The sequence below is a fragment of the Drosophila suzukii genome (assembly GCF_043229965.1).
Source record: "Drosophila suzukii chromosome 2 unlocalized genomic scaffold, CBGP_Dsuzu_IsoJpt1.0 scf_2c, whole genome shotgun sequence".
Lineage (NCBI taxonomy): Eukaryota > Metazoa > Arthropoda > Insecta > Diptera > Drosophilidae > Drosophila > Drosophila suzukii.
The window spans coordinates 11,460,136-11,482,223 of record NW_027255896.1 but is presented as its reverse complement, the minus strand read 5'-3'; the positions used below and the strand labels follow the sequence as shown (position 1 = coordinate 11,482,223).

At 40.8% G+C, this 22,088-nt stretch overlaps 1 protein-coding gene across 1 annotated transcript; it reads left to right on the top strand.

Moving 5' to 3' along the window:
* The first annotated feature begins 1,934 nt into the window (after window positions 1–1,934).
* LOC139354298 (uncharacterized) lies at window positions 1,935–15,299 on the top strand. Its single transcript, XM_070998518.1, has 3 exons — window positions 1,935–2,052; window positions 14,602–14,960; window positions 15,042–15,299. Exons 1-3 carry the CDS (start codon window positions 1,935–1,937, stop codon window positions 15,297–15,299), a joined length of 735 nt encoding a protein of 244 aa, XP_070854619.1.
* Window positions 15,300–22,088: the final 6,789 nt, after the last annotated feature.

Sequence of the window (22,088 nt, the reverse complement as noted above, 5' to 3'; positions counted from 1 at the left end):
GTTACATTGGCCCAGCTTCGCGCTTCGGACGCTGTTCGCTGCTCTTCTTTGTGCCGTCGCGCCTATCATACTTCTTGCGTAGCCCTACCGGATGATGTGCTCAAACTCTTATTAAATCCAAATATACTATGGCAATGTGATAGCTGTGTGGTTGCGAATGATTCGCATTCTAAAATAGATGAATTCGATGAAAAATTGAAAGCCCTGGAGCGCTTATATCAGGGCCTTCAAAATAAATTCATGGAGGCGTTCCCCCCTAAAGATGATGCATTGCATCAGAATGTAAATCCCAAACCTCGTCTACCGAGGCCTACCAACGTAGCTGCAGCTCCCCTGTCATATGCGGCTGCTGCTGCTACGGCTTCCGCGGTCGTTGACCCTTCTAATCATGCTCTGGATATGGAGAGAGGAAAATTCATACAAGTTCGAAATAAGAGGAGAAGGAACAACAACAAGCCCAATAAACATGTTGTTGGAGTGGCTCCTAATGCTGAAGACCTTCATGTTTTGCCGACCAAGAAATTTTTGCATGTCGGAAAGTTTGCAACTGATACAGAGCCGAATGCTGTTTTAAAATATGTGTCCACCAAGCTTAAGGTGGATGCTAGTTCTCTCACTTGTGCAAAGCTTGTAAAAAAAGATGTCGACGTTCAAACTTTAAAATTTGTAAATTTCAAGCTTGGTATCCCTGATCAGCTTTACGATATAGTCTTCAAAAACGATTTCTGGCCGAACTCAGTTAAGGTCAAAAGATTTATTCATAGAGAGCGGGCCACTGTGGTAGGGGATGGAATTTTATCTAATTTGCCGGAGCCTGGACCAACTTCATCATCAAGTCAGCCGTCAAAAAACCCCTGGTGTTCGACGCCACTGGCGTCGATACTTTTGCGGCACATCGTCTGCAAGCCTTTCCTCATTTGTCGGAGTCATTTTCGCAACAACATCGGCAGCTGCTTGCGTTTCTCACTGCGCTCTCTTCATCTTCTGACTCTCTCCTAACGCACCATCAACAACATCAGCCGGAGCTTTTGTTGTCCACTTTGTGCGACATTCGCCGTCCGCCTGGCTTGAATATCGGCACGCTCCTCGGAATTGCGCTCACATCATTTTCCGTGGCTCTCCTGATGCTTCATCAACAACATCAGCCGGAGCTTTTGTTGTTTGCTTTGCGAGACGTTCGCAGTCCACCTGGTTCTAATATCGGCGCGCTCCTCGGAGTTGCGCTCTCATCATCTTGCGCCTCTCTCCCGTTGCACCGTCAACAACATCAGCTGGAGCTTTTGTTGTCCGCTGTGCGCGACATTCGCCGTCCGCCTGGCTCTAATATCGGCGCGCTCCTCGGAGTTGCGCTCTCATCATCTTGCGTCTCTCTCCGGAAGTACCTAGAAAATCGGGTGGATTCTTACTCTTCATCGCCTAATAGTTATGCGCTCTCCGTCTCTACCTTTCTGACGTTCGACTTTCTACAACAACTCTCTCAGAGTGCTCTCTCTGAAGGTGCTCTTTGGAGATGCTTTCGCCATCAACAACAACAATGGACTGCGGCTGCTGTAGTACGTTCTCGCTCATTATTACCAGGAGTGGATTCACCTGCGTGCAGTTACATCTTGAATGCTAATATTGACTGCCCACCTAATATTTGGAGCGCCGATCACCAGCCTATTCGTATCCGTACCACTACTTTACTGAAGGTTCTTACAAATAATTGTATTAATTATGATAAAATCCCAGCGAGGCCTCTTACGGATTCGGGCCATGATGCTGGACCAGTTATTGATAGCATGACCATGGATGACCGGATATGCGCTAACAATACAAATTTCAATATTTATTTTCAAAATATCGGTGGTATGCGTACGAAAGCTCAATCCCTTTTCCAGGCAACGTCTCATGGTGATCATGACGTCATCATTTTTGTTGAAACCTGGCTCAACATGGATTTCTTCGATAATGAATTCTTCGATACAAATCTTTATCATGTGTTCCGTAAGGATCGAGATTCCGTTAAAACACGATGCTCCAGAGGTGGCGGAGTTTTAATTGCTGTGCGGCGTGAGCTGCGTTGCATTGCTATTTGTCTCCAGAACGAGGATTCTCTGCTCGACCAACTCTGTGTATCTCTCGCTGGTCCTACGGAAACAATTTTCCTGACAGTATCATACATACCCCCAAGCAGCAGTTTTGATTTATATAAAGCGCATGTTGACAACATTGCCCACCTATACCAGGAGCTGGAAGATGGCCAATATATATGTGTTTTGGGCGACTTCAACCTATTTTCGCTCGTGTGGGCTCATGATCTTGAGTCTTCAGCAATGGTTCCCAGTAATCTGCATCTTCCCCATGAAATCTTAGTCATCGATGAGCTTCTTAGTATGGGATTAGTCCAGATTAACCATGTTTTTAATAACTTAAATAAGCTTCTAGATCTAATTTTTGTACACCCTGATTTATGCCTTACTCTATGCTGCAGCGATAATCCGCTAGCCGCGTGTGATGCTCATCACAAGCCCCTATTAATCTTAATTACTTGTTATATTTTCTCACCAAATAATACCCGCTTGCCTCTTACCTATATTAATTCTAGCAGTTTAGATTCTATCCGTAGTGATATTTCTAATATCAGATGGGCGGAAGTCCTCTCGCATGCGGATGTGAATACAACCTATGAAGTTTTTATATCTTTTCTCTCTACTATTATAGGCAGATATGCTAAAACTAGAGTTCAAAGTTCTTATAGACTACCATGGTACACACAAGGACTAAAAAAATACAAAAATCTCCGAAATAAATTCTATAAGCGCTACATAGAAAGCGGTGAAGCTGCCGACTTTGATCGGTACAAACAACATAAGCGTGAGTTTGAGTTCCTCAATAAATTCTTATACAGCCAATATATTGCTGATATAGAGTATAAACTAATTACCAATCCTAAGTCATTCTGGCACTTTATCAATTCTAAACGTACAACCTCCTACTTTCCTTCCCATATGTCATATGAAAGTCTTTCAGCTTCTTCTGATATTGGGGTCGCTAATCTATTTGCTAAGTACTTTGTATCTAACTTTGAACCGAGCTCGCTGTGGAATGACGATGATTCACTCGGTGCCATTGCCACGATGCTAAATATTGGGTGCTTAGATGTTACTGATTTGGACTGTCATATGGCGGATGAGAGTTTTAACGACTCAGGAAAATTAGACTGCGATGGCCTTTCTCCATTTATTTTGAAAAACTGTATAGGTGTTCTTTGTGAGCCCCTAAAAATGATCTTCAACAAGTCTCTTTCCACTGGCGTATTAGATGGAAACTTGCCACAGTTTCTCCTATATTCAAGTCTGGTTACAAAAACATTGTTTCAAATTATAGGCCAATCGCAAAGCTAAGTAATGTTTCAAAAATGTTTGAACGAATTGTAGCTAAGCAGCTAACTTTTCTTGCTGGTCGGATCATCAGTCCTAACCAACATGGTTTTATGCCTGGAAGGTCAACTACCACTAACTTAGCTACGTTTAATCTTTTTTGCATCCACTCGTTTATCAGTCATCATCAAGTTGATGTAGTCTACACCGACTTCGCCAAAGCATTTGACAAAGTCTCCCATAATGCTTTATTGGCAAAATTGCAGAAATTGGGATTTCATTCATCAATATTAAATTGGTTTAAATCTTATTTAGATGGGCGGATTTATAGAGTAGAGTGCAATGGTGTTTTCTCAAACCCGTATGTGGCTACTTCTGGCCTTCCTCAGGGAAGTGCATTGGGTCCTCTTCTATTCATCATCTTCATTAATGATTTAAGCTATTGCATAACAAATTCTGAATTCCTGTTGTTTGCGGACGATCTTAAAATATTTAGGTCTGTGAATTCAATCTCCGATAGTGAACTTCTTCAAAATGACCTAGTAAAAGTGGGAAATTGGTGTTCTCGTAATAAGTTGCCTCTGAACGTGGCAAAATGTTTCTACGTTAGGTACAGCAAACTATTAATTAATGTCCTTAGCTCTTATTCCATTAGTTCCCATGTTCTTTCCTTAAGAAATGAATCACTGGACCTAGGAGTTATGTTTGATACCAAATTTACTTTCATGGATCACATAAACTACATAATTCCAAAGGCATACGCTATGTATGGTTTTGTAAAACGAAATTTCACGCATTTTAAAGATCCGTACACGAAACTAAGCCTATTTTCTTCGTTCATTAGGTCCAGATTGGAATATGCTTCGTTTGTCTGGAGTCCGACTGGAACTACACACATCAATCGTATTGAGCGTGTTCAAAAAAAATTCCTATCTTTTGCCCTTCTTTCTCTAAACTTTAATGACCCGGTTCCCTCTTACTCTGCGAAATGTCGTCTTGTGCACCTTTCTTCCCTACAAGATCGTAGAACAACTAGCGCACTAGTTTTTATTTGTGACCTGCTGTCCTCCAAAATAGACTGCCCTGCATTGCTGAGTAGCATAGGCTTTTCCGTACCTGGTAGGTCTTTAAGGTCATTTGAACCTTTTTTTATTCCGGCATATAGAGCTAACTATGCTTTTAATGAGCCTCTGTGTAGAGCCTTGTTCTACTGGAACAAACTTCCATCTCACATGCGGCTGGACCCATGCTCCCCTAGGGAATTAATTAAGAAAACCCTTTACAATTACCTTTCGTCCCTTAGTATTTAGTTTAGTAATAGACAAGTAGCCAGTTAAGGTACCAACTGTTGGCGAAATAAATAAATAAATTTCCAGTTTTAAAGTTTGTTCATTTCTGCTTTGTTCTAACACATCGCCAAGATTCTTAGTTAGCATCAACACTAGTTCCTGTTTACATCTTAACAAAACTTTTTTATAATCCTCAGCAAATCTCAACAAAATGGGGTCCCGTAGAAATTTCGTCTCCACTGCTCCATCCAGAATTTAATAGATTTTGACTTTGAAGAGTATCCAGAGATATAAAATATTTTAGGGTAGTACACGTTGTATTTAGTTGTTACCTAGCAGTATTTCGATGCTTACTTTCTCTTTAGTCTTGTTTTTGGGGTGGTTACTTTGTGTATGGTACCTGTAAAGTACTTGCTTTTGGATGATTACTTTTTGTATAGTATTTGTAAAGTACTTGGTTTTAGATGGTAACTAACTGTTAACAAGTGTTATGAGTTGTTATAATTTCTGGTTAAGAAGTATCAAAGCATACAAACCAACTTACCGTGAACTATAATTACCTGACCATCATTAAAGTCACATGCCCAAGACCTAAGGAGCAGGCCGTCTGATAAGATCATACATCTCAAGACCATTGATAAGGGATGATGTTCCGACCGTGCACCAACTCGCAAGTAGCCGACGACCTCATTGAACAAAATACTTTCCCTTCATCCGTACTTGTAGTTTTAATTACAGTCAGAAAGAAATTTTGTAGGATCATTTAATATTATTTTATTTATTTTATTATTGTAAACATATTTCATTTAATTCATAATTAAATATATATTATATATATTTTTATATAATTAATTTTCTGACTCCTCCTTCTGTAAGAAATATATGGGCTGTTAACCTTCGTTCCAAACGCATATTTTCGCTTGGTTCCCATAGATAGATGTAAAATTGTTCTCACAATTTAATATTTCTCAGATGTTGAATTATTTTTAAAGCATTCATTTGTTCAGTCATCAATTTTATATTATTTTGTTTATTTTATTATTGTAAACATAATTCTTTTAATTCATAAATAAATATATATTATATATATTTTAAATATTTAATTTTCTGACTCCTAACTCTGTAAGAAATATATGGGTTGTTAACCTTCGTTCCAAACGCATATTTTCGCTTGGTTCCCATAGATAGATGTAAAATAATTCTTACAATTTAATGTTTCTCAGATGTTGGATTATTCTCAAACCATTCATTTGTTCAGTCAGAAACAAATGTTATAGGATCATTTAATATTATTTTATTATTGTAAACATAATTCATTTAATTCATAAATAAATATATATTACATATATTTTAAATATTTAATTTTCTGACTCCGCCCTCTGTAAGAAATATATGGGTTGTTAACCTTCGTTCCAAACGTATATTTTCGCTTGTAAAATAACTCTTACAACTTAATGTTTCTCAGATGTTGGATTATTCTTAAACCATTCATTTGTTCAGTCAGAAACAAATTTTATAGGATCATTTAATATTATGTTATTATTGTAAGCATATTTCATTTAATTCATAATTAAATATATATTATATATATTTTTATATAATTAATTCTCTGACTCTTCCCTCTGTAAGAAATATATGGGTTGTTAACCTTCGTTCCAAACGCATATTTTCGCTTGGTTCCCATAGATAGATGTAAAATAATTCTTACAATTTAATGTTTCTCAGATGTTGGATTATTCTTAAACCATTCATTTGTTCAGTCAGAAACAAATGTTATAGGATCTGTACGCCGGGGGGTAGCGGGGTACCGTGGTGGCGCTGATGGAATGGCGTGGGAGGCGACGGCGGGAAAGTGGCGGCGTCGGCGGGCTGCTGCGCTGGGCTTCGGCGGGTTGCTGCTGGTGCGGTTTGCTGCTGGTGCTGCGGAAGCTGTAGGGGAGAAACCACACGAACGCGTATTGCCCCTTGATCGAAAAGAAGTACTCGAGAAAAAGTTAACTTGGAAAGTAGGCGGGGGTGCGAACGCGGTTTATTTCAGTTGAACTCCAGAATCGAACTAACTAAGTCTAAGCTCCGCTCTGCGCTCCAAAGCGCATCGGAGACTTAATGGAGGGAGCTAGGAACAGCGCAGGAGAGCGGGAGCGCGAGAGAGCGGGAGCGCGAGAGAGCGGGAGAGCGGTAGAGCGGTGCAGCTGGTGCAGCTGGATAGCGGGGCCAGTCCAGATTCGCCGGACAGTGGGCCTGAACATTCCGCCCCCCTTGCAATCGCTAGCGTTGCAAAAAATAAAGGAGACGGAACTTCGGCCAGCCGCCTACGCCTCAAGCCTGCGTACAGGCGCCGGAGACGATCCACCCGAACACCGTCTTCTGGGCTACTGGCAGTCCCTCGTCGACCATGTGGAAGCCCGGCTGTATCAATGTATCAATGAAAGTAGTAGGGAAAGATGGGTTCTGGGACAATTAGCATATTAATGGACCCCGCCCCCCCCCACCCCCCTCATTAACGTATGCGGGTTCTGGGACAATTAGCATAATCCAATAAATTAACTGATTTTAATGGGCTTTGAAGTCATAAAAATGTCACGATCATGTCTATAAAGAATATACTTAATTGCCCCCATCGCCCCCACATCCCCATGTGACAATATTGATCATGTATCCTTCCCCTCATTATGTGCAATTAATAGTCAGGTGAGAAAGGTGCACGTGAGAAAGGTCGCACAACCATAGTATCCAAAGGTTGTTATCTTAGAGGAACATATCCGATCATGTTGGGGAAAGGTGTGATCACGTACCCTTTTGCCTCATTATCACAGGTGTTGCTGTGCACGTGTGAAAGGTCGCACACCCAAAGTATTCAAAGATGGTTATCTTAGAGGAACATGTCCGATCATGTTGGGGAATAATGTTTCCTATGGTTGTAAAACTAATTTAGAAATCAAAAGAACCCCAATAAAATAAATCTCACAAGTTAATGATTCTCAGATGTGGAATATTTTCAAATACACATTTTTGTTTCCGCCCCAGAACGTTTAACTGGTAAATTGTCTAAGATTCTCTCTTTTCCACAAATGGGTCATAAACATGTCATAAAAGGGATTCAAGCAAGAGCTACCCGAACATGCGCACCTGTCAATTACCTGACCGCAATAAAAGGGACACATGCACAACCCAGAAGGCGCACGCTCATTGACAAGATCATGGGCCTCACGCCAACGACCTCATACGAGCTCATACGACGTTCCCATAATAGGGGTTGAAATCACGACCGCGCAACAACTCGCAAGTAGCCGACATATCTCAGTCAAGGAAATATTTTCCATTCTCCGTACCTGTAATTTTAACTCGAAATAAAAAGTCAGAAGTTTATTTTGTAGAATAATAATACATTTATTCATTTATTTTGGTATTGCGAACATTTTTGTTATACATAGAAATTAATTTTCTGCTTTGATTCCGGCGATTTGCATAGAAGAAGCAGGCGCACGTTTCCGACGTCATTTCTGGATTACAAAATGTAAAGTGTTCACCATAATTCGTAGTTTTGAGATCATGTCCGCCTCGATTCATGAACATAGATTTTGTGTTTAGAAGATATTGAAAATGCTGACCAGTTATCTCTCCTTTAAATTGTTCAATAAATTGGTCAATTTCCTCATGAAATTTCATTTTGTTAATTTTATTTTCTTGTAGGTCTTTACACATCTAGTCTCAACTTTAAAATGATGTATAACAATTATTTTATTTTTTTTGAAGCTACTTTTAAAAAATGTCAAAATAATGTATGTTTTTGTTGTTTAGAGTGTGTGTTTCACAATAGGGAAACCGGTTTCCTTTAAACCTGTTTAATGACGCACAGCCCATTTCCTCGATACTAATGAGCTGACGACTCCCAAAAAACTTCTGTAGAAATCGTTTCTTTTCCACACCTCTACAAATAATTTGTTTTTCCGCTTGTAATTGTCCTTAGATACTTTCGAGTTTGTGGAAAACTGTTCTCTCCATCGTTCCAAAAAATTTTGTGATGTGTAATGGTTAACCAAATTGCAGTCTCTCGAGATTTTGTATTTAGCAAAGTAAAATCATATGGTGGTTCTATTAAAAAACAAGGAAGAACGCTATAGTCGAGTACCTCGACTATCAGATACCCGTTACTCAGATAACAAACTTTAAAATAAGTTAGCCGCGCACTTTGTTCTCTCTCCCTTGCTCTCATTTCTCGGCTCTGGTTTTGTTTCAGCCAGCGCCAAGAATGAGAAAGCAACACATAAAATAGACAAAAAACATTTATATTTATGTATGCTTGCTAAACATACACAATTTTAAGGCACATTCTGTATTTCAAAATATTTGGTTGAATAGCTTCGTTTGAAAGAATTCTACTTGCCGCGGATATTACATTGCAATTTTTTACATCCACACATGCATAAACACATACATGTATGTATGTATGTATGTATGTCGTTTTCTGGCTCTAGTGTCAAGGCTTGTCCTAACTACTTTGGTTTGAGAGCATTGGACTGAAAACGGAAAAGATTTTTTGGGACAATCTATAGGTATTTATTAAGCTAATTCATATTCTTTGTAAGAGATAAATAAAGATGTACAGATCTTTAAAGGTTTTTGCCCGTCAATGGGACAAATGGATAAAGGGTTCATTATTCAATAGAATAAGTTAGCCGCGCACTTTGCTCTCTCTGAGCGCCGGCAGGGCTTTTTTCTTTGCCGCTAAGTTCGGCCGGCAACTATTTACATACACACACATACACGCGTAAAAACATTTCGCATTGTCTGGCTCTGACGTCATAGCTTTTTTCTTTGGAGGTTTGTGGGCGTTAGAGTGGGCGTAGCAAAATTTTTGTTGGTCAATCGATAGGTATTGACAAGACTAATACATTTAGTTACAGTTAGGAGTTACATTTTAGGGCGGTTTGTGGGCGTTAGAGTGGGCGTGGCAGTCTACTGAAACAAACTTCCGCTGCGTAAGAAGCTCAGGAATCTGTACGCCAAATCTCAATAGCCTAGCTCTCATAGTTTCCGAGATCTCAGCGTTCATCCGGACAGACGGACAGACGGACATGGCTAGATCGACTCGGCTAGTGATCCTGATCAAGAATATATTTACTTTATGGGGTCGGAAACGCTTCCTTCTGCCTGTTACATACTTTCCGACGAATCTAGTATACCCTTTTACTCTACGAGTAACGGGTATAACAAGGAAGAACGCTATAGTCGAGTACCTCGACTATCAGATACCCGTTACTCAGCTAAATGGAGATATGCAAGCAGCAAAGCGAGATTAAAATGCGCCACCTACCGGCGGTATACAGATTTAAGCGTTATGGGCGTTGGAGTGGGCGTGGCAAATTTTTTTTGGATCAATCGATAGGTATTGACGAGACCAATACATTACAAGGGGTCGGAAACGCTTCCTTCTGCCTGTTACATACTTTCCGACGAATCTAGTATACCCTAACTATAACTATTATTCAAGTTTGGATCTTTTTCGAATACAATTCAAATTTCCTTTAGAATAAAATTATTATTAGTATCAAAGAAACCTTGAACATCAATCGAAACAGTATCTTTCAACATTTTTCTAATGTTAAACAACTTGTACTAGTCCGTTTAATGGGTTATATTCAACTAAACGGGCATGTATGAGGAGATAGTAAGCTTTGGTATTTTCATGACTTGGTTTCTTCAGTTCCATTGAAATTCTCACATCAATAGGTCCAGTTTTCACTGATTCGATTTAATATGAAAGATTAACCACAATAATAGGGGTCTTCAATTTAAATTCATTTGAAATAGTTGTGATTCACGATTATAGTAACTAGATTGAAATCTTGTATACATTTCATATAGCTGATCATACTAATTCTTACTAAAATCAGTATTTATATTATCATATGGATATGACTCACAATTCAAAGGAACTTTCAAGTTTGATAAGTTATTTGTGATAATTTCTCCATTCAGTGTAAATCCAATTATGGCAAATCTTGGTTTTTCGCGGTTAGCCGACAATTTCACATTTCAGCTGTGTTGACTACCATACCCCAATTTGGGGTTAACATATGAATCCCAACTCTGGAATGCCATTGGTAGGCTTACACCACTTTTAATAATATCGTACATCTTAATTTTTTTAAAAACGCTCAGAGTTACATGGGGAATTTTCCAGGTTTCATTCGTAATTTCCAGTTAAAAAGTTTTGTTCATTTCTGATTTGTTTAAACACATCGCCAAGATTCTTAGTTAGCATCAACACTTCTTCATGTTTACATTTTAACAAAACTTTTTTATAATCCTCAGCAAATCCCAACAAATTTTTTAATGAACTTAATAGATATTGACTTTGAAGGTTATCCAGAGATATACAATTTTTATAGGGTGTAGTCATTCCGACATAGACTTGACACGTTGGACACGTTGTATTTAGTTGTTACCTAGCAGTATTTTGATGGTTACTTTCTGTTTAGTCTTGTTTTTGGATGGTTACTATCTGTATAATATCTGTAAAATACTCGGTTTTAGATAATAACTAAATGTTAACAAGTGTTATGAGTTGCTATAGTCCCTTATTAAGAATTATCAAAGCACACAAGTTAAAGTTTCTCAGATGTGTTAGCCAAACACACTTGCAGTGAACTATTATTACCTGACCGTCAACAAAGTCACATGCCCAAGACCCAAGGACATTGAATAAAATACTTTCCCTTCATTTGTACCTGTAGTTTTAATTATTTAAATATTTTTTGTAGGATCATTTAATATTTTATTATATATTTTATTATTGTAAACATATTTCATTAAATTCATAAATAATTATATTTTATGTATATTTGTATATAATTAATTTTCTGACTCCATCCCTCTGTCAGAAATATGTCGGTTGTTAATCTTCGTTCCAAACGCAGATTTTCGCTTGGTTCCCATAGATAGATGTAAAATAGTTCTCACAATGTAATCTTTCTCAGACGTTGGATTATTTTTAAAGCATTCATTTGTTCTTACCCATATTAATATTATAACATATTTCGAAAGCATCATTACCTAACATAGGAGCGTCTTTCAATTTAATTTCTGATTCAAGTTTATGATAGAGGTGTTGGGACCTGGTAACATCGGTTTTTGTTGTCAACTATTTTTCTAGTTCTAGTTTTCTAGTTCTATTATATTTGTATACCAATAAGCTCTTTAATTACAATACTCATCTGGTTTTCGTGATTCATGATGGCGGTTGAGCTGCTTGGACTCTGATTACTAGCTGTTGTTAACTGTTATGAGCTATTATTAGATGGTTACTATCTGCTTAGTAGCTGTCTATTAGTTGCTTACTACTTGTTATTAGCTGGTTACTATATGTTTAGTAGATTTATATAAGTTTAGTATCTTGTTTTTATATGTTAAGTAGATGTACACAAGTTGCTTACTAGATGTTATTAGCTGGTTACTAGCTGTTTAGTATCTGGTTTCTATATGTTTAGTAGATGATACAAGTTGTTTACTAGATGTTATTAGCTGGTTGCTATCTCTTTAGTATCTGTTTACTGGATGTTTACTAATTATTATTAGCTGGTTACTAGTTGTTATTAACTTCTACGAGCTTTTATAGTCTTTTGTTTAGAATGATCAAAAGTTTTTGATCATTAGACGAAGTAAGTATTGAATTAATATATATTTTTTTATTATCCAAATAGAAGAAATTTTCGTATTTGGTCAAGGGATATTGTTCCATGAATTTTTCCATTACCTTGACCTTTGCGCCTGCATCAAGGTATTTGAGCAATCCTTTGTAACAACTATTTGTATTGTTGATAACATTTATAAATGGTTCGCAAATAAAAATACTATATATATATATTTTATGACCTTTTTTATGAAGGGATAATATTCCATGAACTCCTTTCCAATACCTTGACCTTTGCGCCTGCGTCGAGGCATTTAAGCAAATTTTTTGTAACATAACTATTTGTGTTGTTGGTAACAGTTATAAATGGTTCGCAAATAAAAAATACTTTCCTAATTATATTTTTATGATTATTTTTATGACCTGGCAACTGACGTGCAGCTCAGCCATCCAAGAGCGAGCAACGTCATTCGAAATCATATGTATGTAGACGATGTCCTTTCGGGACCTGACTCCGCCGAGGACGCTAAGTTCATTGTTCGCGAGCTACAAAGCGCTCTAGATTCCGCGGGGTTTCCACTGAGAAAATGGACCTCCATCAACAAAGAAATATTAGCTCATATCCAAAGTGATCATCTTCTGACAGCCGACTTCCTCGAGATCGACACTGAGAGCACAGCCAAAACTCTCGGTGTACGATGGAAGGCGACGTCCGATGAGTTTTTTTTCGTCTCACCAGATTTAGCAACGGAAATCTCCCACAAAAAACGCCAAGTCCTTTCCCAAATTGCCAAGCTATTTGATCCAGCAGGCTGGCTCGCTCCATTTGTTGTGTGTGCCAAAATCTTTATGCAAGAGATTTGGCTTCAGGATCTAGGCTGGGAAAATAAACTTCCAATTGAGCTGTGCCAAAGGTGGAACAGCTTTCTCCAGAGCTATTCGGTCCTAGACCAGGTCAGAATACCCAGATGGGTTTTCTTCCGTCCAGAGTTCCGCGTAGAGCATCACGGATTCTGTGACGCCTCGCAAAAGGCATACGGTGCTGCGATCTATGTGCGCGTAGAAGTGGGCCATAAGACGATGGTGCACTTGCTCACGGCCAAGACGCGTGTGGCGCCAGTCAAAACGGTGTCCCTTCCCAGGCTGGAGTTATGTGGGCCTCTCCTTTTGTCCGAGATGGCCGAGGCCGTTCTTCCAAATATGCCGAGGCTGACCTCAAAATTCCATTGTTGGACCGATTCCACGATTGTGCTAGCATGGTTAGCCAAACCAGCGTGCCATTGGACTACGTTCGTTGCCATCAGGGTGACGAAGACCACCGAGTCCACTGAGGCGGCCAATTGGTCGCACGTTCAATCCGAACATAATCCAGCTGATTTGGCTAGTCGAGGAGTTCCCCTTCAAGAGCTGGTGGATAACCCGCTTTGGTGGCATGGACCCACTTGGCTGCAAGGTCCACGCGATCATTGGCCCAGCCAGGGAACCAACCTGCCGGTGACTGAGATCGAAAAGCGTGCCGTTAAAGTCCATGTGGCGTCTTTGCCGTCAGAAGATTTCCTAGATCGCTTTTCCAAGTTAGATAGAGCTTTGCGGGTCCTCGCGTATGTCCATCGATTTGTCCAACGATGTCGAAGACAATCACCGCCTTCCGGGGTCCGTCTAGAGGCCCAGGACGTTGCCGCCGCGGAAGAACTCATGACAATTTGCACTCAGCGCAGGTATTTTTCTGAAGAATACCGCTGCTTGAGTCAGAAGCGTCCTGTGCCCGCGGCGAGTTCGATTCTCTCCCTGAACCCCTTTCTAGATAAGAAAGGGGTAATCAGGGCATGCGGCCGCGTAACGGCCTCCGACAGTTTGCGGTATGATGAACGACATCCGATAATCCTGCCGTACGAATGTTCACTCTCGCGGCTTCTGGTCAAATTCACGCATCTCATTACGTTACATGGTGGCAACCAGTTAGTGGTGCGTCTCACTCGGTCCAGATACTGGGTTCCGAGAATAAAGAACTTGGTGAAGGCAGTGGTTAACTCCTGCAAGGTCTGCGTTATCCACAAAAAGAGATTGCAAGTCCAGATGATGGGAAGTTTTCCGAAAGAGCGAGTGTCTTTTTCCCGTCCGTTCACGTACACAGGGATGGACTACGCCGGCCCGTTTGACATAAAAAATTATACCGGAAGAGCTTGTCTCATTACGAAAGGGTATGTGTTGGTTTTCGTTTGTTTTTCTACAAAGGCCATCCATCTAGATCATACATCTGACTTAACGACTGAAAAGTTTCTTGCCGCCTTCGCTCGTTTCGTATCTAGAATAGGGTGTCCTCGCCAAGTCCAGTCCGACAATGGAAATACCTTCGTCGGCGCTTCCACCACGCTTTCCCGAGACTTTCTGCAAGCCGTTAAAGAGTCTGTGACCGATGCGTATAGTCATCAGCAGCTCACCAGGCAATTCATTCCTCCCGGGGCACCCAAGAGCTTCGAGACCTTGTTTTACAAGACCACCGCTACACGGAAGTACATTTTTGGAGAGCTGTCCACCCTCCTAACGAAAATCGAAGCTTGTCTAAATTCCAGACCGCTATCTCCCATGTCCGAAGATCCAACTGATCTCTTAGCGTTGACACCAGGGCACTTTTTTGTCGGTGGACCTCTTCTGTCCATAGTGGAACCTAAAGTAAAGGGCGAATCCAACTCCATTCTGAACCGGTGGTAGCACTTAAAGTCTCTCCATCAACAATTCCGCACTCGATGGAAGGATGAGTACCTTAAGGAGCTCCACAAGCGCAACAAGTGGCAAGTCCCCATAGAAAATCAGCGTGTTGGCGATCTGGTCGTCATTAAGGATGACAATTTGCCCTCCAATGAGTGGCGACTCGGAAGAATAGACTCCGTTTTTCCGGGAGCCGATGGCAATGTCCGCGTAGTCGACATTCGTACGACACGCGGCATTGTCCAACGTCTAGTGACCAAGGAGGTTCTTCTTCCAAGAGAGCCGTTTAAAACTACCTCGTAACGAGCCGCGTTACGAATACACCTTAGTCCGTAGCCATTATCCACGTCATTGTTAATTAGCCCTGTTTGTTTTTTCCTTATCCACACTCTAAACAGGAAAATAACTCACCGTCCACGTAGCGCTCAGGCATTGGATAGCAGACGTACGAGAGGTACTCAGTCCTACCGATGCCGAGTCTGCCGCGGAATCCATCCTCTTCGGAAGTGTCAGAGGTTCCTAAAGCTGAGCGCAGAGAAGCGGCTGTGGGCAGTTCTTATTAACAAGTACTGCGCGAACTGTCTCGCAGTTTACTTAAAAAGTCCGGCTCCAAGCAAAAGTCCCGCTCCAAGCAACAGCCCGCTTCTCCGCAGCGTTCGCGCCGGCAAGATCCGCCAACTCGCCAAACGCCTGCTCCTCCACCGCGCTCAGCATCCTCGACACCAGCTCCGTCGCTCGCCGCACTTGTCCAGCGTCATAGCGTTAATGTCCTCCCGACTGCTGTGGTGATCGTCGAGACCGGAGAGAAGTTCGACATTGCCGCACTCATCGATCCGTGCACCCCGACAAGCTCCATCGATGCATCCCTGGCCGCCGCGTTGCGTTTGCCGACAACGAACGTGGGCGATGAGAGCATATGCACGGCGACGATTCGTTCGAAGGTCGACGAGGCCGTCAAGCTGGAGGTGGTCCTCAAGATCGAGCCGAACGTGCGCATCCGCACTCCCATCCGTGCGCTCAGTGAGAGCGTCGTCCAAAAATTTAAGGAGCTACCGCTCGCGGATGAGGGTTTCCACCGGCCAGCCACGATTTCATTAGTAGTAGGGAAAGACGGGTTCTGGGACAATTAGCATATTAATGGCCCCCGCCCCCCCCCGGTCTTGTATGAGGAGACAGTAAGCTTGGGTATTTTCATGACTTGGTGTCTTCAGTTCTACTGAAATTCTCACATCAATAGGACCAGTTTTCACTGATTCGTTTTGATATGAAAGATCAACCACAATAATAGGGGCCTTCAATCTAAATTCATTTGGGGTCAAAAATGGTTGTGATTCACGATTATTGTAACTAGATTGAGATCTTGTATACATTTCATATAGGTGAGCATACTGATTCTTACTAAAATCAACATTCAGTTTATCATATGGTTATCAATTCAAATGAACTTTCAAGTTTGATAAATTATTTGTGATAACTTCTCCATTTAGTGTAAATCCAATTATTACAAATCTTGGTTTTTTCGCGGTTAGCCGAAAATGTCTCATTGCAGCTGTGTTGACTCCCATACCCCTATTTTGGGTTAGCATATGAATACCAACTCCGGAATGCGATTGGTAGGCTTACACCACTTTTAATAATATCATACATCTTAAAATTCGCAAAATCGGTCGGAGTTGCATGGAGAATTTTCGAGGATATGTTCGTCATTTTGAGTCGTCATCTAGCTTTCTTTGCGTCCAGACGTGCTTAAAATTCTCGCTATGTTACTTCCCCGCTGTCCCGAGTGCAAAACCGATGTTACATTGGCCCAGCTTCGCGCTTCGGACGCTGTTCGCTGCTCTTCTTTGTGCCGTCGCGCCTATCATACTTCTTGCGTAGCCCTACCGGATGATGTGCTCAAACTCTTATTAAATCCAAATATACTATGGCAATGTGATAGCTGTGTGGTTGCGAATGATTCGCATTCTAAAATAGATGAATTCGATGAAAAATTGAAAGCCCTGGAGCGCTTATATCAGGGCCTTCAAAATAAATTCATGGAGGCGTTCCCCCCTAAAGATGATGCATTGCATCAGAATGTAAATCCCAAACCTCGTCTACCGAGGCCTACCAACGTAGCTGCAGCTCCCCTGTCATATGCGGCTGCTGCTGCTACGGCTTCCGCGGTCGTTGACCCTTCTAATCATGCTCTGGATATGGAGAGAGGAAAATTCATACAAGTTCGAAATAAGAGGAGAAGGAACAACAACAAGCCCAATAAACATGTTGTTGGAGTGGCTCCTAATGCTGAAGACCTTCATGTTTTGCCGACCAAGAAATTTTTGCATGTCGGAAAGTTTGCAACTGATACAGAGCCGAATGCTGTTTTAAAATATGTGTCCACCAAGCTTAAGGTGGATGCTAGTTCTCTCACTTGTGCAAAGCTTGTAAAAAAAGATGTCGACGTTCAAACTTTAAAATTTGTAAATTTCAAGCTTGGTATCCCTGATCAGCTTTACGATATAGTCTTCAAAAACGATTTCTGGCCGAACTCAGTTAAGGTCAAAAGATTTATTCATAGAGAGCGGGCCACTGTGGTAGGGGATGGAATTTTATCTAATTTGCCGGAGCCTGGACCAACTTCATCATCAAGTCAGCCGTCAAAAAACCCCTGGTGTTCGACGCCACTGGCGTCGATACTTTTGCGGCACATCGTCTGCAAGCCTTTCCTCATTTGTCGGAGTCATTTTCGCAACAACATCGGCAGCTGCTTGCGTTTCTCACTGCGCTCTCTTCATCTTCTGACTCTCTCCTAACGCACCATCAACAACATCAGCCGGAGCTTTTGTTGTCCACTTTGTGCGACATTCGCCGTCCGCCTGGCTTGAATATCGGCACGCTCCTCGGAATTGCGCTCACATCATTTTCCGTGGCTCTCCTGATGCTTCATCAACAACATCAGCCGGAGCTTTTGTTGTTTGCTTTGCGAGACGTTCGCAGTCCACCTGGTTCTAATATCGGCGCGCTCCTCGGAGTTGCGCTCTCATCATCTTGCGCCTCTCTCCCGTTGCACCGTCAACAACATCAGCTGGAGCTTTTGTTGTCCGCTGTGCGCGACATTCGCCGTCCGCCTGGCTCTAATATCGGCGCGCTCCTCGGAGTTGCGCTCTCATCATCTTGCGTCTCTCTCCGGAAGTACCTAGAAAATCGGGTGGATTCTTACTCTTCATCGCCTAATAGTTATGCGCTCTCCGTCTCTACCTTTCTGACGTTCGACTTTCTACAACAACTCTCTCAGAGTGCTCTCTCTGAAGGTGCTCTTTGGAGATGCTTTCGCCATCAACAACAACAATGGACTGCGGCTGCTGTAGTACGTTCTCGCTCATTATTACCAGGAGTGGATTCACCTGCGTGCAGTTACATCTTGAATGCTAATATTGACTGCCCACCTAATATTTGGAGCGCCGATCACCAGCCTATTCGTATCCGTACCACTACTTTACTGAAGGTTCTTACAAATAATTGTATTAATTATGATAAAATCCCAGCGAGGCCTCTTACGGATTCGGGCCATGATGCTGGACCAGTTATTGATAGCATGACCATGGATGACCGGATATGCGCTAACAATACAAATTTCAATATTTATTTTCAAAATATCGGTGGTATGCGTACGAAAGCTCAATCCCTTTTCCAGGCAACGTCTCATGGTGATCATGACGTCATCATTTTTGTTGAAACCTGGCTCAACATGGATTTCTTCGATAATGAATTCTTCGATACAAATCTTTATCATGTGTTCCGTAAGGATCGAGATTCCGTTAAAACACGATGCTCCAGAGGTGGCGGAGTTTTAATTGCTGTGCGGCGTGAGCTGCGTTGCATTGCTATTTGTCTCCAGAACGAGGATTCTCTGCTCGACCAACTCTGTGTATCTCTCGCTGGTCCTACGGAAACAATTTTCCTGACAGTATCATACATACCCCCAAGCAGCAGTTTTGATTTATATAAAGCGCATGTTGACAACATTGCCCACCTATACCAGGAGCTGGAAGATGGCCAATATATATGTGTTTTGGGCGACTTCAACCTATTTTCGCTCGTGTGGGCTCATGATCTTGAGTCTTCAGCAATGGTTCCCAGTAATCTGCATCTTCCCCATGAAATCTTAGTCATCGATGAGCTTCTTAGTATGGGATTAGTCCAGATTAACCATGTTTTTAATAACTTAAATAAGCTTCTAGATCTAATTTTTGTACACCCTGATTTATGCCTTACTCTATGCTGCAGCGATAATCCGCTAGCCGCGTGTGATGCTCATCACAAGCCCCTATTAATCTTAATTACTTGTTATATTTTCTCACCAAATAATACCCGCTTGCCTCTTACCTATATTAATTCTAGCAGTTTAGATTCTATCCGTAGTGATATTTCTAATATCAGATGGGCGGAAGTCCTCTCGCATGCGGATGTGAATACAACCTATGAAGTTTTTATATCTTTTCTCTCTACTATTATAGGCAGATATGCTAAAACTAGAGTTCAAAGTTCTTATAGACTACCATGGTACACACAAGGACTAAAAAAATACAAAAATCTCCGAAATAAATTCTATAAGCGCTACATAGAAAGCGGTGAAGCTGCCGACTTTGATCGGTACAAACAACATAAGCGTGAGTTTGAGTTCCTCAATAAATTCTTATACAGCCAATATATTGCTGATATAGAGTATAAACTAATTACCAATCCTAAGTCATTCTGGCACTTTATCAATTCTAAACGTACAACCTCCTACTTTCCTTCCCATATGTCATATGAAAGTCTTTCAGCTTCTTCTGATATTGGGGTCGCTAATCTATTTGCTAAGTACTTTGTATCTAACTTTGAACCGAGCTCGCTGTGGAATGACGATGATTCACTCGGTGCCATTGCCACGATGCTAAATATTGGGTGCTTAGATGTTACTGATTTGGACTGTCATATGGCGGATGAGAGTTTTAACGACTCAGGAAAATTAGACTGCGATGGCCTTTCTCCATTTATTTTGAAAAACTGTATAGGTGTTCTTTGTGAGCCCCTAAAAATGATCTTCAACAAGTCTCTTTCCACTGGCGTATTAGATGGAAACTTGCCACAGTTTCTCCTATATTCAAGTCTGGTTACAAAAACATTGTTTCAAATTATAGGCCAATCGCAAAGCTAAGTAATGTTTCAAAAATGTTTGAACGAATTGTAGCTAAGCAGCTAACTTTTCTTGCTGGTCGGATCATCAGTCCTAACCAACATGGTTTTATGCCTGGAAGGTCAACTACCACTAACTTAGCTACGTTTAATCTTTTTTGCATCCACTCGTTTATCAGTCATCATCAAGTTGATGTAGTCTACACCGACTTCGCCAAAGCATTTGACAAAGTCTCCCATAATGCTTTATTGGCAAAATTGCAGAAATTGGGATTTCATTCATCAATATTAAATTGGTTTAAATCTTATTTAGATGGGCGGATTTATAGAGTAGAGTGCAATGGTGTTTTCTCAAACCCGTATGTGGCTACTTCTGGCCTTCCTCAGGGAAGTGCATTGGGTCCTCTTCTATTCATCATCTTCATTAATGATTTAAGCTATTGCATAACAAATTCTGAATTCCTGTTGTTTGCGGACGATCTTAAAATATTTAGGTCTGTGAATTCAATCTCCGATAGTGAACTTCTTCAAAATGACCTAGTAAAAGTGGGAAATTGGTGTTCTCGTAATAAGTTGCCTCTGAACGTGGCAAAATGTTTCTACGTTAGGTACAGCAAACTATTAATTAATGTCCTTAGCTCTTATTCCATTAGTTCCCATGTTCTTTCCTTAAGAAATGAATCACTGGACCTAGGAGTTATGTTTGATACCAAATTTACTTTCATGGATCACATAAACTACATAATTCCAAAGGCATACGCTATGTATGGTTTTGTAAAACGAAATTTCACGCATTTTAAAGATCCGTACACGAAACTAAGCCTATTTTCTTCGTTCATTAGGTCCAGATTGGAATATGCTTCGTTTGTCTGGAGTCCGACTGGAACTACACACATCAATCGTATTGAGCGTGTTCAAAAAAAATTCCTATCTTTTGCCCTTCTTTCTCTAAACTTTAATGACCCGGTTCCCTCTTACTCTGCGAAATGTCGTCTTGTGCACCTTTCTTCCCTACAAGATCGTAGAACAACTAGCGCACTAGTTTTTATTTGTGACCTGCTGTCCTCCAAAATAGACTGCCCTGCATTGCTGAGTAGCATAGGCTTTTCCGTACCTGGTAGGTCTTTAAGGTCATTTGAACCTTTTTTTATTCCGGCATATAGAGCTAACTATGCTTTTAATGAGCCTCTGTGTAGAGCCTTGTTCTACTGGAACAAACTTCCATCTCACATGCGGCTGGACCCATGCTCCCCTAGGGAATTAATTAAGAAAACCCTTTACAATTACCTTTCGTCCCTTAGTATTTAGTTTAGTAATAGACAAGTAGCCAGTTAAGGTACCAACTGTTGGCGAAATAAATAAATAAATTTCCAGTTTTAAAGTTTGTTCATTTCTGCTTTGTTCTAACACATCGCCAAGATTCTTAGTTAGCATCAACACTAGTTCCTGTTTACATCTTAACAAAACTTTTTTATAATCCTCAGCAAATCTCAACAAAATGGGGTCCCGTAGAAATTTCGTCTCCACTGCTCCATCCAGAATTTAATAGATTTTGACTTTGAAGAGTATCCAGAGATATAAAATATTTTAGGGTAGTACACGTTGTATTTAGTTGTTACCTAGCAGTATTTCGATGCTTACTTTCTCTTTAGTCTTGTTTTTGGGGTGGTTACTTTGTGTATGGTACCTGTAAAGTACTTGCTTTTGGATGATTACTTTTTGTATAGTATTTGTAAAGTACTTGGTTTTAGATGGTAACTAACTGTTAACAAGTGTTATGAGTTGTTATAATTTCTGGTTAAGAAGTATCAAAGCATACAAACCAACTTACCGTGAACTATAATTACCTGACCATCATTAAAGTCACATGCCCAAGACCTAAGGAGCAGGCCGTCTGATAAGATCATACATCTCAAGACCATTGATAAGGGA

Bases quoted from the DNA above. Each gene is read 5' to 3' on its own strand.
- LOC139354298 (XM_070998518.1), top strand. From the start codon at position 1,935: ATGGATTTCTTCGATAATGAATTCTTCGATACAAATCTTTATCATGTG. The intron at 2,053-14,601 runs GTGAGCTGCGTT...TATCTAGAATAG, and splicing joins AGTTTTAATTGCTGTGCGGC to GGTGTCCTCGCCAAGTCCAG. The intron at 14,961-15,041 runs GTAAAGGGCGAA...ACTCGATGGAAG, and splicing joins TGTCCATAGTGGAACCTAAA to GATGAGTACCTTAAGGAGCT.